The 16392-nt window shown below is 37.4% G+C and overlaps 1 protein-coding gene across 1 annotated transcript in view; it reads left to right on the top strand.

The window, feature by feature from the left end:
- The window catches only part of LOC149024287 (Prolyl oligopeptidase family protein), a 36531-nt gene that overhangs the window by 5108 nt on the left and 15031 nt on the right, over nt 1-16392 (top strand). Inside the window, exons 5-9 of the mRNA XM_089144597.1 lie at nt 2356-2647; nt 7423-7581; nt 10159-10524; nt 11032-11097; nt 11688-11736. Of these exons, the coding sequence (XP_089000723.1) occupies nt 2356-2647; nt 7423-7581; nt 10159-10524; nt 11032-11097; nt 11688-11736 (932 nt within the window). The remainder of the gene's footprint in view (nt 1-2355; nt 2648-7422; nt 7582-10158; nt 10525-11031; nt 11098-11687; nt 11737-16392) is intronic.

The following is a 16392-nucleotide window of genomic DNA, read 5'->3' as shown; positions in this document are numbered from 1 at the left end:
ACATATACAACAAATCGACAAATCGACAAATTTCAATGACCAACCAGATTAATTGATGGCTCATTAAAGGCGTGTATGAAACAAAAGTAAAAAAAAGGGAAGTTTTGAACTGTTGGGTATGGCTTATGCTTCACATTCTATTGTGGACAGATATGGGGGATCCAGTGGCAGCCTTTTATCACTTTGGGCCTTGGAGTTTCTTATGTAGTTTGGTCTTGGGCCCATAAATAACTGTTGTGGCTTAAAAGGTGTTTGAAGGCAAAGGAGTTGTGGAAATAGGGTAGAAATGGGTTAAAAATCACCAAATACAAGAGAAAGCAACAAAATATAGGTCGAAACCTCAATTGCGAAACTAGTGTAGAAAGGTTGAAACTTGGATTTTTTAAGGAATAATTGACCAATTTTGGTATGTTTCAGTCAAAACATTGTACTGCAACGAAATATCTGAAGTTTCGTTTCGATTTTGAAAAATGTAGATATCTTGGCCAAAATTTTGACCATTTAGGTGAAAATTTATTCCAACGTGGAATGATAACACTAAGATCAATCGAGTAAGATATTGTAATGGTAGTATTTGTGATTGGCACCATTTGTGAAAGCAGGGGTGGGGGATTGAACCCCCCTATCCATCTGAGTACGAGACTAGTTCGGTATTTAACAACTGATCAATCACCTTTAGCAAGTGATATGATCATGTTTGCCAAATAACGGATGAATCCGAGGATGATATGCTAAATATAGTAGAGATGATAATGTTAAGATGGATATGTGGAAAGACTAGGAAGCAAGGAAGGAGTGCCCTATAACTAACTTAGGCCCCCTTTACCATTTTGTATAAATGGGCTATTCTATAGATATGGTAGTGGGCCCATCCAATTCTCGTTTATAGACGCAATAATCAATTTTAGCTCGAATGCTTTGTAGGGAAACTCTACCTTCTTTGGTCCATTCGACACATGCAATTTCTTTTCCGTCGATACGCCTTGCAATTTGTATTTGAGAGTTGCTGTGATTGATGACAAGTTCGATGGGAAGTCATTTTAGGTGGTATATATTCATCGGATCCCGGAATGCAGTTAGGAGTGATGTGATTTTGATTAAGAAGCTAAAAAAGCTTGAGCAAGGCAAAGATCTATGTGGTTGACCCCGTTGAGCTGAGCTTTTCTTGACATAGTAGGCTTTGCCTATTTCCTCTTATTCTTTAGTTTCCATTGAGCAGTTGTCCTTTACATTTATTCATTTCATGTACCACCCATCTCTTCCATTTGTACATTCCTCTTTTATTTTTTATTTTGTTTGGATCATGTAGCCGACCCCATTAAGTGGTGATACGGCTGAATTTGTTGTTCTTCTTTGCAGTTTTATATTATACATGCTGTATGGAAAATTGGCTGTGGGATTAAAGTTTGTGATCAGGTGGACCTGAAGGTCCCCTGCCCACGATCAGTTTCATCTAATGGAGCTGGCCATGTGGAAATACAAAGCACTGAAAATCCTGGACTCTGAAACTATCAGGATGATGCATGGACATACATGGGAGGTGAATGATTAAATTTGAAACTCGACACGTGGCCATTCCAGATGATCCCCAGAATCAATTTTGTTGGAATTTGCACATAAGCCTCCTTCCCTCTTGGCACTGGCATGTAAACAAAGTGCATGACACTTACTTTTGGCAGTATGATGTGAAGTGAAAATTCAGGAATTTATTTTTAGGCACACCACTGAAGAGGGTGGACCTTCTGTTTGGGCTCATCTGGGATCTTCCTTGAGTTGCAATATGCCTGGGTTTGTGGCTTTACGTAGGTTCTTTTGAGTTGAAAACTGCGTCTGATGCGTCAGGTTAAGTTGGCCAGACAGCTTTTTCAATTTTCTTTCTTTAGTGGTTTAAGTTCCAATTAATAAGGGTGATCGGGATTCCCCAACACTTCTGTGTTGCTGAATTATTTATGTTTATATTTGACTCAGTTTTGGTGTCAGTTTGAATTAGACATGGATTTCCATTTTATGTTCAATTCAAGGGTTTCAAAGGTCTTAGAAAGGAAACTAATAATCTTGAGTATCTTTGAAGATCACGGATATAAGTCCAATAATTCTGATATGTGGCTATCCACAGAAGTCGCAATCTCTCAAACAGTCAGAATGTCTGAATCATCAGTTCACATGGTAGGTAGTAGGGACTGTCTGGGAATGCCCACATATAATGCCAGTCTAGTTTCATCTTTTTGAACTTTATTGTGGTGGTCTATGCCAAAAGATTATTTGATGGAATTTTTTTTCTTTACTTTTCTGCTGGATTCTTATACATGTATTTTATGTTTTCTGACAACTTGTGCTGATTTAGATTTTATCCAGTGTGAAAATACAGGACATACAACCATTTAAAGATCATCTTGTTGTGTATGAACGTGAAAGTGGTCTGCCTAAAGTCACAATTTTTAGTCTTCCAGCTGAAGGAGAACCGATTAGAAGCCTTCATGGTTTCAAGACTATTGATTTCATTGATCCTATATATTCAGTGGAGCCTTCAGAATCACAATTTTCATCTGGCATTTTACGGTTTGATTATAGCTCGATGAGGACTCCTCCCTCCACATATGATTATGATATGAGCACAGGAATTTCTGTTCTCAAGAAAATTGAGACTGTAAGTTCTCTATTTTCCCCCCTTCTGTTTCTTGTAATTTGGTTCCTGATGCTGCTACTTTGCTTATGTATACTTGATCTGTATGTGGTTTTCTTGTAGAATTATTTCCTTTTTTTCTTCGTCGTTTCTGTTTATGAATTACAAGTTCTACCCATTCATAGAATGACTGCTGATCAAGGTTCGAAATCTTGGCGAGATGGGATGGACCAGGGAATTTTCCCTGGAAATTTTGGTATCTCGTTTTGAACTTAATTTTACTAGTTTTTGACCTGGGTTTTTGGCTTTTTGCATACACTTTATTTAAAACCCTTATATACACAACAATTTTGTATAAAAAATCAATCAAAAAGTGTACTCATTCATATCCTACTAATTGGGAGACAATCCATTATGACAAAAACAGAGAGTTGCAAAATGTAATCAGTGTACTTTAAATGTTAAACACAATCAACATTTCATGACAAGCAACATTATAACCACAAACTAAATAAGAAAAAAGAAACTTTTGCAGAAATCTCAACTTTATTCCATGATGAGTTCCTCGGTAGGTCCATCCCACGAGTGATGTGTACCGGACATAGGGTCATCTCAATATAGGACCAAGGGCCAAAATAGGGCCTAGGGTTGCTGCCCAGCACCCTACGGCCTGAAAAAAGACACAAGTAAGGGCTATTTTGGTAATTTGGGCAGTCTTGAACAAGCCCAATTAGGGTTAGTTGGATATGGTATGTTACTAGGAGTCCAACTCTGATTTGTTGTGAAGAAGTCCTCATTAAAGTGGGATTTTCTTTTAGTTGATGTCCAATTTTTTCTAGGAGACTAGTCCTACTCTTGTTGTGTAATTTGAATCATTCTAGGATGATATAAGTACGAGTCCAAAGTGGAGTAGGAGTCCCAAGTGAAGTGGAAGTCCTAGTAGGAATCCTTCAATTTAAGGCTATAAATATAACCCCACACTCGTACCAAGGCAGTTTGGATTATTGAATAAACATTATTTGAAGGTGAATTAATTGGAGTCATGGGTTTCTAAGGAGGAAGCCAGCGGCTGATTGGTGCTTTCTTATTGTAACGAAATCAGGACCTCTTTTGAGTTGTAGTCGCAGATGGAGAAGAAAGAAGACGAGAGAGAGAGAGAGAGAGAAGAGATTGAGAAGGACATGGGAGAGAGACAATTCAAGAACTAGAGCACGTCCCCGTTAGTTCACACTACATTAAATTTGATAAAAGCCTAAAATCAGATCCCATTATTTGATGGGATTCTATGGCATAGCTAACACCAATTTCTTTCTGGTGTACTAAGCTAATTAGACGATTTCCCGCTACCGGGATTAGTTACCCATCGTAATTCCATTGTTTGATAGTTAGGTCAAGGTCTTTGGTTTTTGGCTATTCATCACGTTGGCTGTAGGCTGAACTGGTGAGTTAGCCTGGCCTATAAAGACACATCCATTTTTCCATTCCTCTAATCGATTTCCTCCATAGCAGAATAAAATCCGATCAACTAAAGATCTAATTAAACCCAAAAAGGAAAGACAACATGCAACCAAATCAGCCAGCTTGACCAATCAAATTCCTCGTTGATCAGTTTGTTATATTCTCCCTAATCTTTCCTTTATTGCAAAATATGAATCCGTTAACACCCCCCTTAAGCTATAGAGTATTGATCACCAACTCCCAGCTTGCCTTCTACAAAGGCTGGACCAGGTAAGGACTTCGTAATGGTATCTCCAACTTGTTCAGCAGAAGCAACATGGTGTAATAATCACTCCTCTCCTATTTGCATTAGGCATAAGATGCAAATGCACCATAACGTGTTTAGTCCTCTCATGGAACACTGGATTACTTGCGATGTAGATTGCTGCTTGATTATCAAAAAACATCTCAATAGGCCTGTTAGTCTCAACGCCAATTTCTTTCAAGAAGGATTTGACCCAAAAATTTCTCATGATCGAGCCATTATAACCTGCTTCTTACCCCTTCAAGTGACGAAATTCCCTCCTAGGAATGTACAGGAACTAGATGTGGATCTCCAATCATCTTGTGACCCTGCCAATTTGCATCTGAATAAGCACATGACTTCAGATGTGCATTTCTTTTGTACACAAGACCTTTCCCTAGAGCCTTCTTTAAAGACTATAAAATAGAAATCACGACATCCTAGTGTGGCTTCTTAGGAGAATGCGTACTGGCTAACAACTTCGACAACATACGATAAGTCTGGGCAAGTCATTGTGAGATATATAAGCTTACCTATCAACAGCTTGTATCTTTGAGGATTCGAAAAATCCTCTCTCCATCCTTAATTTAAGATGAGGATCCATGGGTGTAGCAACAAGCTTACACCCACGCATGCCGGTTTCTGTCAACAAGTGCATCACATACTTTTGCTGGGAAAGACTGATACCTTGACTACTTTGTAGAATCTCAATTCCAAGAAAATGTTGCAAATGTCTCAAGTCTTTTATTTGAGACCGAGTACTAAGAAGTTTCTTCACTTCATCAATGCTTGCAATATCACTCCCAGAAAAAATAATGTCATCCACATACAATTGGTCACACTTTAGATAGAATGGTCCAAATAGCATTGGGAAAACCCCCTTCAGATAGTTTTGAACTAAACTTTTCAAACCATGCTTTTGGAGATTGTTTCTTCCATAGATCGACTTGTGAAGTCAATCTGTATAGAAAAACATTTGACATCTAATTGATGAAGAGGCCACCTTAAGTTAGCCGCCAAGGACAACAAAATAGAATTTAAATGGGCTATTGGAGAGAAGGTTTCAAAGAAATCTCTACCACAAGTCCGGGTATACCATTTTGCAACCAACCATGCTTTAAGGCGCTCTATAGAACCATGAGAATTATATTTAATCACAAATACCCAATGACATTTAGCTAGGTCCTTAGCTGGAGGCAGATCCCCAAGAGTCCATGCATTCCTAGAATGTAGGGCCTCAATTTCAGACTCTATTATAGCTTTCCAGCCCGGATCAGAGAGAGAGAGCCTCTGAGTATGTAGATGGAATAGTAATAGAAGATAGAGACGTGGTAAGGCTACGGAGATGAATATGCAAGTGAGATGTGGTAATATAATAAGAGATAGGATACATAACATATGACCTTTGAGAACAAGAACACTTACCTTTCCTCATTCCTCAAAGCAATGGAAAGATCATCAGGATTATTAGATGCTGGAGAAGGATGTGTAGAACAAGTGATATCGATTGTTGTACCATCTAGCTATTTTTGTTCTTTCATAGACTTGTAACAATGGAAATTGAACTAGCACCTTGTCTGGACCTAGAAATACAAGAGGTTCCTTGTGGGTCACAATAGTCCAGTTCTTCCTCAAGCAACTCAATTGATCTAGGTGTCCTAGTTGAAAATGGCACCACCACGGGGGGGGGGGGGTCAAATTTATCATCTTCAGACAACTGATTAGGATCATAATATGGAGTATTTTCAAAGAAAGTAACATCAGCTGTGATAAATTGGCGCTTAATTATAGGGGCAAAAACTTTGTATCCTTTTTAAAACCAAGAATAGCCTAGAAAAATACACTTATAAGCCTTGGCTGAAAACTTATCTTTTGGTTGATGTAAAACATGTGCATAACAGCCACAACCAAATTCTTTGAGTGAAATAGGGAACAATGGTGACTCTGGATAAACAACTCGAAACGGTATCTCATTTTGCAACACTGAAGATGGCATTTGACGTATCATTATCAATGTACACGTAAGTATTGCATCACACTAATACTATGTGGGTACACATCCATATGGAGCATAAGGAGACCTTGTAACTTCTAACAAATGCCTATGTTTCTGCTTGGCTAGACCATTTTGCTGTGGTGTGTATGAACAACTAGATTGATGGAGAATGCCTTTAGTAGAACATAAATCAGAAATTGCATTTTGCATATACTCTAAAGCATTACTAGTACAAATTTCTTTGACAGATAGATTGAATGGAGTAGAAATTTCAGCAAAATAATCTATTAATTATTTTTAAAATTTTATTCTGATCCTTTATTAGAAATATCCGGGTAAAATCTGGGGAATTCATCTACAAAAATAATAAATTACTTAAAACCAAACCGAATGGGAATGCAACAAGGCTCCCAAATGTCAGAATGAACTAAAGAAAACAAGGCTGTACTTCTAGCTTCATTCCTAGCAGGGAAACTTGTCCTACGATGTTCATTCCTAGGTTCATTCCCAGAAAGGATTTAGAGCTCTAATGTTGAGTTAAGAAACAAGAAGAAAAGAAAAAGAAGGCAGAAGTTACCACTTTACTTAATCATGGGGAATATTATAAAAATGAAATGACAGTGCAGAGGCATAATTAGCACATTAAACATATATACAGGGAATCAGGACACTCCAGTGTACCTACTAACTTTTACACACTATACCTGGAGAGCCAGATCAGATCAATCTTTGACAAGATAGCACATTATAGCAGTATTCTTTGTCATGCAATGGAACAACTACAATGGAAAAATGTGGAAGCATTTATATCTAATCATTGTGATTGGTTTCCTTATCCTGTATACAGTCTTAATAGCCATGGTTTAGGACATTGAAATGGTTTATTTCATTGAAAATCCCATGATCAATAGGCCCAGCATGTATACAACCCAACCTTAGATTTACTTCCAAGCAGACAAAGCCCTTTTATTGATGTATCTTTGTCGTATTATGTATTTGTGGGTTGATGGGGACTTTGTTAATATGTTGTGCTACTCATTGGTTTTTCACCATTTTATTCAGGTTTTAGGAGGCTTTGATGCATCAAATTATACGACTGAAAGAAAGTGGGCCACTGCTCCAGATGGTACTCAGGTTCCAATATCAATTGTCTATCGAAAGAGTCTGGTGAAGCTTGATGGATCTGATCCATTGCTACTTTATGGCTATGGTGCATATGAGGTAAAGAAATTTGTAAATTTGGATATACCAGTGACAGTAACAATTACTGCAATGAAGCAATTCTTACCTGCTCAGTTTGCGTTACACATATTGATGTTGCATGGGTCCTTGGAATAGAGTACCCCAATAATCCTCACTAGAGCAGAATTCTAGCAATGAAATGAAATCAAATAGAAAGATATCCTCTACTGAAGCTTGAAGTAGGCAAAATCATAAACAGAAATATAGCCTTCTCAATCATTATTACTTATCCATCAATTGATTCCTCCACTGCTATTAACCTTCTGAAAAATGGTACTCCTAATTGTGAGCTGCATTCCTTTACAAGACTAATAGGAAGAGGCATAGTGGTGCTGGATCACTTATTGGTTGAACCAGCATGCTAGACTTTGGAAGCCCAAATCTAGCAAGAACCGGTCCAAGAGTGTGTGGTCCAACAAGGGTTGGAACTAGTTAATTAAGTATTATCTTTATCTTGGGTTACCTACGTAGGATGAAGTTAGATTGTACTTTATTTTTGGAGGTTCATATTTCAACTAGGACATGTGTTCCCCCTTTGGAATAGATAGTAAGCCCCTTTCTTATTTTTAAAGGAATTTTGATTCACCACCCCATCCTAGAGGAGAACTGGACCTTGGTTTCAGCCTTTTCTGGGTTTTATTTTTGAGGATCTCCCAATCCATGTTTCAGTGTTGATTTTAGGGAAAATCGATCTCTGATTTCTTTCGGGGTTTTTTCCTGCATCAATCTGCACAACTTACTGCCACTGATTATTTGGTTCTATCTTCACATCTGATAGTGCTGCTGCTGCACCCGGATAAGAGGGACATACTTGGAATAAGTTACTTCCTTTTGCAGCTAGCTCCATCAAGTTTGATGGAACTAATCACCCTGGTCTTGACGTAGATCCTGGCCAGAAGAAGTGGAAGAACCCAATCCAGCCCCATCAAGCCAGTTACCTTAGGGCCAAAACTGGACCAGCTTGAGCCAGCATGGTGGGGCTTTCTAGAATCTGCCGAAGATGCTCTACAATTTTCACAGCCTTTTCCTTGACTAGTTAAGTAGGATTTCTGCACCTTGGTTTTTAATATTAGAAGTGCAGCCTGTAGTGGTTACGAAATTTACTACCTTTTTAACTGTCCCTTGTGTGTTGGCTGAATTAAGAAAAACCCTGGTTTCTATTTGCATTAAGATTTTCCCCCATTCAAAGTTACTATGGCTTTTAGAATCTACTATTTCTTAACTTGCCTAAGCTTTTAATCTCCCTATTGCAAGGAATCAACAGATTTTTGAAGAACAGGATTTCTGGCTGATGTTATAGTTTTAGATTGCAAGAGATCCAACTTGAAGCCAACAACCAGTATGTGAGATGTTGGTAAATTCGGTTAAGAATGTGGTTTTAGGTCAAATTTGGGTCTGGATTTGGTACGACCTAGGATTTGATAACTGGGTTATGTCAAGGGCTAGGTTCAGGCTGAGATAGAGATAAGTTGTAGGCAATGCTGAAGGTGGGAAGAGAAGTTCTTTGGTAGGACTGGATGCTTTCCAGTTCTTGATGATTCAGGGGATTTCCTGCCGTAATTGCATTTTTCAAACTCAATCTAGGACTCAAAATAGTACTATGATTCACTGCCAAATTCCAATTGGAATTACAATTCTTCACTAAACTAAATGAAAGAAATTAAATAACTGTAAACCACTCCCATGATTTTAGTGCTGGTTTTTTCTTTTTTTTCTTGGGATCCCTATACCTTCTACACCTATTCTATTGCTGGGAACTGCATCAGCCATGCATGCCATCAGTTATGGGAGAGCATCCTTGTTTCAACAGAAGGGATAGCTGTGAATGAGATACCCAGGCTGAGAGAGTCATTCACCCCTACCCTCTTCCTAGTCTAGGCCAACAAACTATTTAAGTAAAATAAGAAAGATAATATCCAGTTAGCTCCCCACACTAGTTATAAGGAAACCATGTCTCAACATACTATGATTGAAGACAAGATCTACATGGGTCCCTGTGAGACACTAAAACTATCTTTCCCCCAATATCACAATATCATCTAATACAAAAGAAGCATGATAACTTTGGAAAAACTATCCAACATATCCATCCCACACTACTACAATACCTTCAGCTTACAAGGTACTAACCAAGGGTGCAAAATAAAGGATCAAATCAGATCCAGTGGTGATTGTGATCTTGCATTTCCTTGGGTTTATGATCTTCGCATGTGAATTAAACAGAATGCTTATTTCTCCCTAGTAATTTTTTTTTCTTCTGGACAGAAAATGAAAAATTACTATAAAAAAGAAAAAGAAGAGGATCTCTCTAGCTCATAGCTACACCGAATGGACAATTATTACTTCCTGACCACTTTTAAGGGAGCTATTTAGAAGTATTTGAAGAAGGTCCATTATGTATTTTCGGAATAATGTTTTGTTTATAGAGGCAAGACTGTGTTGATCAATCAGTGTGAATAATGATAACGATCCACATCCTTGTTTTTTATTTGTTTATTTCGTGTCTTATAATTTTTCTTTACTAAGTTAATCCAGTATAACCCATATTTATGACAGATGTACATTGATCCCAGTTTCAAGGCGTCAAGGCTATCTTTGTTGGACCGGGGCTTTATTTACGCAATAGCTCACATTCGTGGGGGTGGTGAAATGGGGAGGAAGTGGTATGAAAATGGCAAGCTGCTGCAGAAGAAAAATACTTTTACCGACTTTATCACTTGTGCCGAATATTTGATAGAAAACAAGTACTGCTCTAAGGATAAGTTATGCATCAACGGACGAAGTGCTGGAGGGTTGCTTATGGGTGCTGTTCTCAACATGCGGCCTGATTTGTTCAGGGCAGCAGTTGCAGGAGTTCCATTTGTTGACGTTCTGACTACAATGCTTGATCCAACCATCCCTCTTACAACTTCAGAGTGGGAGGTGAATGAATTCCTTTCCTTTCTTCATCTTGAAAATCCTGATCCAACTCAAGTTAATGTGTTACCAATAAAGTCATTGGAAGCAGGATCCAGACCATTTATTATTGTGTTCCTTTTATGAGAGCTGGTGTCTGGGTTCCAATACAATGTGCTTGGAATTGTATGATTACTGTTTTCTGAATTTGATTCTGCATGCTTTTGCCAAGAAAATTCTGTCAGAGCTTTTCGGGAAGCGGCTCTTTTTTTCTTTCAATTTTCTTTAGTAAGCTCTAAGAGGTGAGAGTGTCATCAATAATAAAAGAATCTGGATGTAGAATTCCTAGATAAGCAAAGGAACTAAAAGGGTAGTAAAGGACTACAGTGGTCTTGGATCATTTACAAATTGTATTCAGTTCATTACTTATTCTTAATGTTTTCTGAAGTGATGTTTTGATTAAACTATGAAAAATATGTAAAAGTCATATTTACATGGTTACATGACTTGCTGAGTCTTTTGTTATATCTGCAGGAATGGGGTGATCCAAGGAAGGAGGAATACTATTTCTATATAAAGTCCTATTCTCCTGTTGATAATGTAAGCACCAACTTCTTCTGCTGCTGTTGAATATTAAGCCAATCTTGGGGTAAAGGCAATATCACAATCTATTTTACTAATTAATGGTATATAAAAGGATAAAGAGATCACTAAAAAAATTCCAGATCATGAAAAGTACAAGCTGGTCACTAGAGGAATGTCAACAGAACATGGGAATATCCCACACAAAGAATAAAGCCGAAACCAAAATGCATCCAAACACGGGTTCTGCTTAGAAGTGAAGTGAAATGGAAATTGGCATTAGTAAAATGAAAAGAAACTATTCAGTTTGGGGATTTGATTGAAACTTGAAAGTACCAGTGCTGCAGCCCAACTGGTTACTATTCACGCTAAACAGAAACTGGTTGTGCTGTGTCAACCAGCTCTTGAATGGTCATCTGAATTCCTTTTCTCGCCACCCCCTAATCCTCCTACCCACTTCTGTGCATTCCCGCTTCCCCCTCCCCTCATCCCCATCCCCCTTCACACACAGAGTATGACAAGAAAAAACTATCCAACATATTCTTAATTTGTTTGTTTGGTAAATTATATTTTTGGAACATAACTTCTGCAATCTGCTTTTCTTGTAGATTAAGGCACAAAACTATCCACATATTCTCATTACAGCTGGCTTAAATGGTAAGTATAATAATAGTAACAATCTGTTTAAGATGATGGTTTGTTCATTTTAGTGTGAGTCTTTGTTTCATTTTGGGAAGACAAGTATTCCTGCCACCTGTGCACCCCTTTTTGTTTGCTATGCCTCTGACCACTTGATTTGTCTCCCCAAGGATATTTTACAGAAACGTATATATGGTCGTAGTATACTGATATAATGCCTAGAAGTTTTCTTGGACTGTAAAAAATAGGTGAGCAATTGAGGTGAAATTGAAGAATCTCATCATATCAATGATACGGTATCAGACCAGTTTAATCGCTCCAGTCCAACCCCAAAAGAAGCGTTCCTATGGTGGTTTGGTCCAACCTTAGCTGGACTTAATTAAGTATTCTAGTCTTTTACTTGTTTTTATATTCCTACTTAAGAGTGAGTTAGACTTTGGTTAAGATTTTGATTTCAATTAGGATTTGCATTTTATTTCCTTATAATGAATTTTATTAAGATACAATTTTCAGATTGAATAGATTGAAGAGTTCTGTTTGTTGTTGAGAGGTTTCCTTCCCCCTTCTTCTCCTCCCTATTCCTCTAATTCTCCCTCCATTACAGCCCACCATTGCTGCCCTATATTAAGACAACATCAGTTGGTATCAGAGTTGAAGGTTCCCACCCCCATCATCTTCTTCTATTCACTCTCCTCCACTGTTTTATCTGTGCAACACAGCAGTTACCAAAAAGGAAAAAAAGGTACAGCATAACCCCAATCCTACCTCTTTCGATTCCCTTAACAAAACCCACTTCCCTTTGTTCTTTCTTCTACAACTCATGACCCCAGCACTGTGTTTCTGCAGCAACTGGAAGAAGAAACAAAAAGTCCCGTGTTTTGGCAGCAACTAGAAAAGAGAAAAGAGAAAGTGAAAGAATGAGAGAAGTAATTCAAGGAAAAAAAAGCAGAAGCAGAATAGAAGAAGTCGCAGAAAGGAAAGAGAATCAGAGCAGAACAGAGAAACTAGAAGCACATAAGCAAGGAAAAAGAAAAAAATAAAATAGAAAGAACAAGCAGAGAGAAAAGATTTGAGAGAGGAGCACAGGCAGGAAAAGAAAAGAAAGAAAAAATAGAAAAGAGAATGAGAGACAGAATAAGAGAGAAGAAGAAAAATCAAGCAGAGAAAGAAGACATACCTGAATCTAGAAGCTCCAACCATCACTGCAGTCCATCTATTAAAGCTTAAGAGGATTGCTGGTACATAACTTCTATGGCGTTTTGACTCAAACTGCATTCTTGGACCTTACAGGAACTCGTCAGAACTCAGAGGAGAGCAGTAGCCGACCAGTTTTTTTGTTTCCAGTCCAACCCCAAAAGAACCAGTCGTATGGGGTTTGTCCAACTGGAGTTGGACTTAATTAGGTATTCTAATTCAATTTTAAATTTTAGTCTTTTACTTGTTCTAATATTCCTACGTAAGAGTGAGTTAGACTTTGGTTAGGTCATTTTATTTCCATTATATAGATTGTGTTAGGATAGAATTTTCAAATTGAATAGATTGAAAAGTTTTGTTTGTTGTTAAGAGATTTCCTTCCCCCTTCTTCCCCTCCTTATTCCTCTAATTCTCCTTCCATTACAGCCCTGTATTAGGACAACATCAATCACTGGTTGAGCCTAGTTATTCCTTTTTCTTGAATTCAATATCACATGGGTCTCAAGCTCACTAAATGTATTGATTCATATGCTAGACGGAGGTGACAGTTTCCCCCCTTCTGTCCTGATTCCTTCCCATAGTTTGTGGCTTTCTCTATTTCAACTGTTCGATGCTCATTAATTACAATTTTTGTGAGAAAAAAAATATCATCCTTTGCGCCAGTCAGAAAATGCTTGTATTTTGTGCCTCACCATGTAAAGCATTTAACAATAGTGACTAATAAGTCTTTCTTCCAACTAAGTTGGGCAAGTTACATGAATTCTTACATTCCAATCAACTCTATTTAAGACTACGCTAGATAGAAGGCCTAAGCTATGCGTAGCCTTTCCTAGGTCTACTCGTAGTTCTTCAACTTCCTTTAATCTGGATTAAATCGCTTCTTGTATAAGGGCATTTAAAAGCCTCCAATGAATATGGCCGTGCCACCTCAATCAACTTTCTATTAGCTTATCATTTATTGGAGCAATTCCTAGACCAGCTCTAATATGATCATGTCTTACTTCATCCTTCATAGTTTTGCCATTCATCCATCTCAGCATCGTTGGTTCTACTACATTGAGTTTATCTACATGATGTTTTTTAACATCCTAACACTTTGAACCATACATCATAGTTGGTCGTACAATGGTCGTATAGAATTTTCCTTTGACCTTTAAAGGAATACGTCAATCACACAATTCTTTAAACGCACCTCTCCACTTTATCCACCCTATTTTAGTTCTTTGGGAAACATCATCCTCTATATCACCTTTTTTATTTATGATTGAGAGAAGGTACCTAAAGTAATTGTTTTGCTGAATGTTCTTCTTATTAGGTTTCACCACCTCATCTTCTTTCCGATCAAGACCAAAGTTACACAAAAGATATTTAGTCTTTGTTCTACTTAGTTTATTGCCTTTTAATTCCAAAGCTGCTCTCTATGATTCTGACTTGGTATTAATCCTTACTTGTGGCTCATTAGAAAAACATACACCAAGGAACCTCATCTTGAATGCCTTTCGTTAAATCGTCCACTATAAGTGCAAATAAGTGTGGGTTTTAAGTTAATCCTTGATGTAGCCCAATATAATCGGGAATTCGCCGCCTTATTCCTTATCTTTTTGATACTTGTCATTGAACTATCACACATATCTTTAACTATGTCCATAAAATTACTGCAACATTTCTTTTCTATAGTACTTGCCAAATTAATGCTCCATGGATTCCACTCTCTACAGCTTTTAATAAGTCTCTTAATAAGGTAAATAGCTTCCACCGTGGATTTACCTGGCATAAACCAAATTGGTTCCCTGTAACAGTGGTAACTCATCTAAAACGGGTTTCAATTACTTTCTCCAATAATTTCATAGTATGACTCATCAATTTTATGCATATATAGCATGGTTGTCAAGGCGACAAGGCGAGATGAGGCAATGAAAATCAAGGTGACACCAAGCAAGGCGATTAGGTATCCCCTAGACGACACCAAGTCACCTTGACTTAAAGATGGGCCTAGGCACCTGGCAGCGCCAAGGCGTGCCTAGGCAGAAGCTTTGACAACTGTGCTCTATAGTTCTTATAGCTTTGAATATCTCCTTTATTTTTATAAATTAAGACTACAATACTTCTCCTCCATTTATCTGGCATTTACTATTTGCTCATAATATTATTAAACAACTTGGTCAGTCAATTTAGCCCATAGGTTCCTAAGTTCTTCCATACTTCTTCTAGGATTTAATTAGGACCTTGTGCCATGCCTACTTTCATCCTCTTTAAAGCTTCTTTACTTTGACACCAAGAAGCTTTCTATGTATGTTCCAAAATCGCTGTTTTGGCGAATGGTGTAATCATCCAAATCACAAAGACCAAAAGTATGATGATTTATATAAGGTAGCATTTGGAAGCGTAGTTCTGGAGAATCATGGTTTGATTTGTAATATTGGTGCAGTACAATCTAGTTTTGTGGAATCCTATTTGTAATATAAAAATTGTTTTGTTAGTCTGAATCTGAGAATTAAATCTATTTGAAAAATTGTTTGGTTATTGTGAGTCTAGGACTTGAATCTATTTGAAAAAGTCTTTCATCACTCTAGATTTGAGTTTCAATTATCTAAAAAAGCTATTTGATTACCCTGATTCCATCAACATGATCTTAGAATTTAGTAATCAAACCTTCACTAAGTACATTATTATACGTTAGTATTATTATATTTTTTTGATAAAATGCATAGAATATGATTTACATAATGAGTAGAGTAATAAAGATGTTCTAACCGTTGAGTTGTAATAAAATCGATTAATAGAAGTTCTAAACAATCCATTAGCATTCTACCATAAGAATAGAACTTGTGACTTGTAGTAGGTTCCAACCCATAAAGTATGTCGGCACCGGTACCCTCAATACGACAATCATTGGCTAAATTCTAGTTCTTTTCACATAAACTATAGTCCTTTCAGCTTCTGTTCTATACTTGCATTTACAAATATATTCTTTGACTCATCTTTAGCAATAGAGTTTTGGCATGCATTGAGTGTCAACATCAAGAGATGGAAGTGCATTAACAACATCACAAATCTTCTTTTCAATAGCACTTTGGGTATCATTTCATGTTGATTGGTTCTTTTCTATCTCACTAGTGGCCTTAGCAATCATTTTTAGGGGTTAGAAATCACAACTCTTTCTTTCTGTCTTTCTGTCTCTTTCTTTCTTTTTCTTTTTTTTCCCCCTTTACCACTTGTGGAATTTGATGGAGGCCTCCCACGAACACGGCTAGTATTTGCATCAAGTGTTGATTTTCCAGTGCCTTCTTGAATATCTTTATTTTTGATCCCATCTATGTTTTGAACTTGCACAACATTGTCGGAATTGTCATGGCCTTCCACATGTCAATTGGATTCATTGCATCATTTCCCATACAATTTCATTTCCAAGCCATATTACTACTTCAACATGGAGGGCTATCACTTTATGTTCTCCCCAACATCTTTGCTCCTCTTTTG

Source organism: Hakea prostrata, chromosome 2, assembly GCF_041222555.1.
Source record: "Hakea prostrata isolate BN-2017 chromosome 2, UWA_Hpros_2, whole genome shotgun sequence".
In the NCBI taxonomy this organism is placed as follows: Eukaryota; Viridiplantae; Streptophyta; class Magnoliopsida; order Proteales; family Proteaceae; genus Hakea; species Hakea prostrata.
Note: the sequence above shows the minus strand (reverse complement) of the source record. Positions and strands in the feature narration are given on the sequence as shown.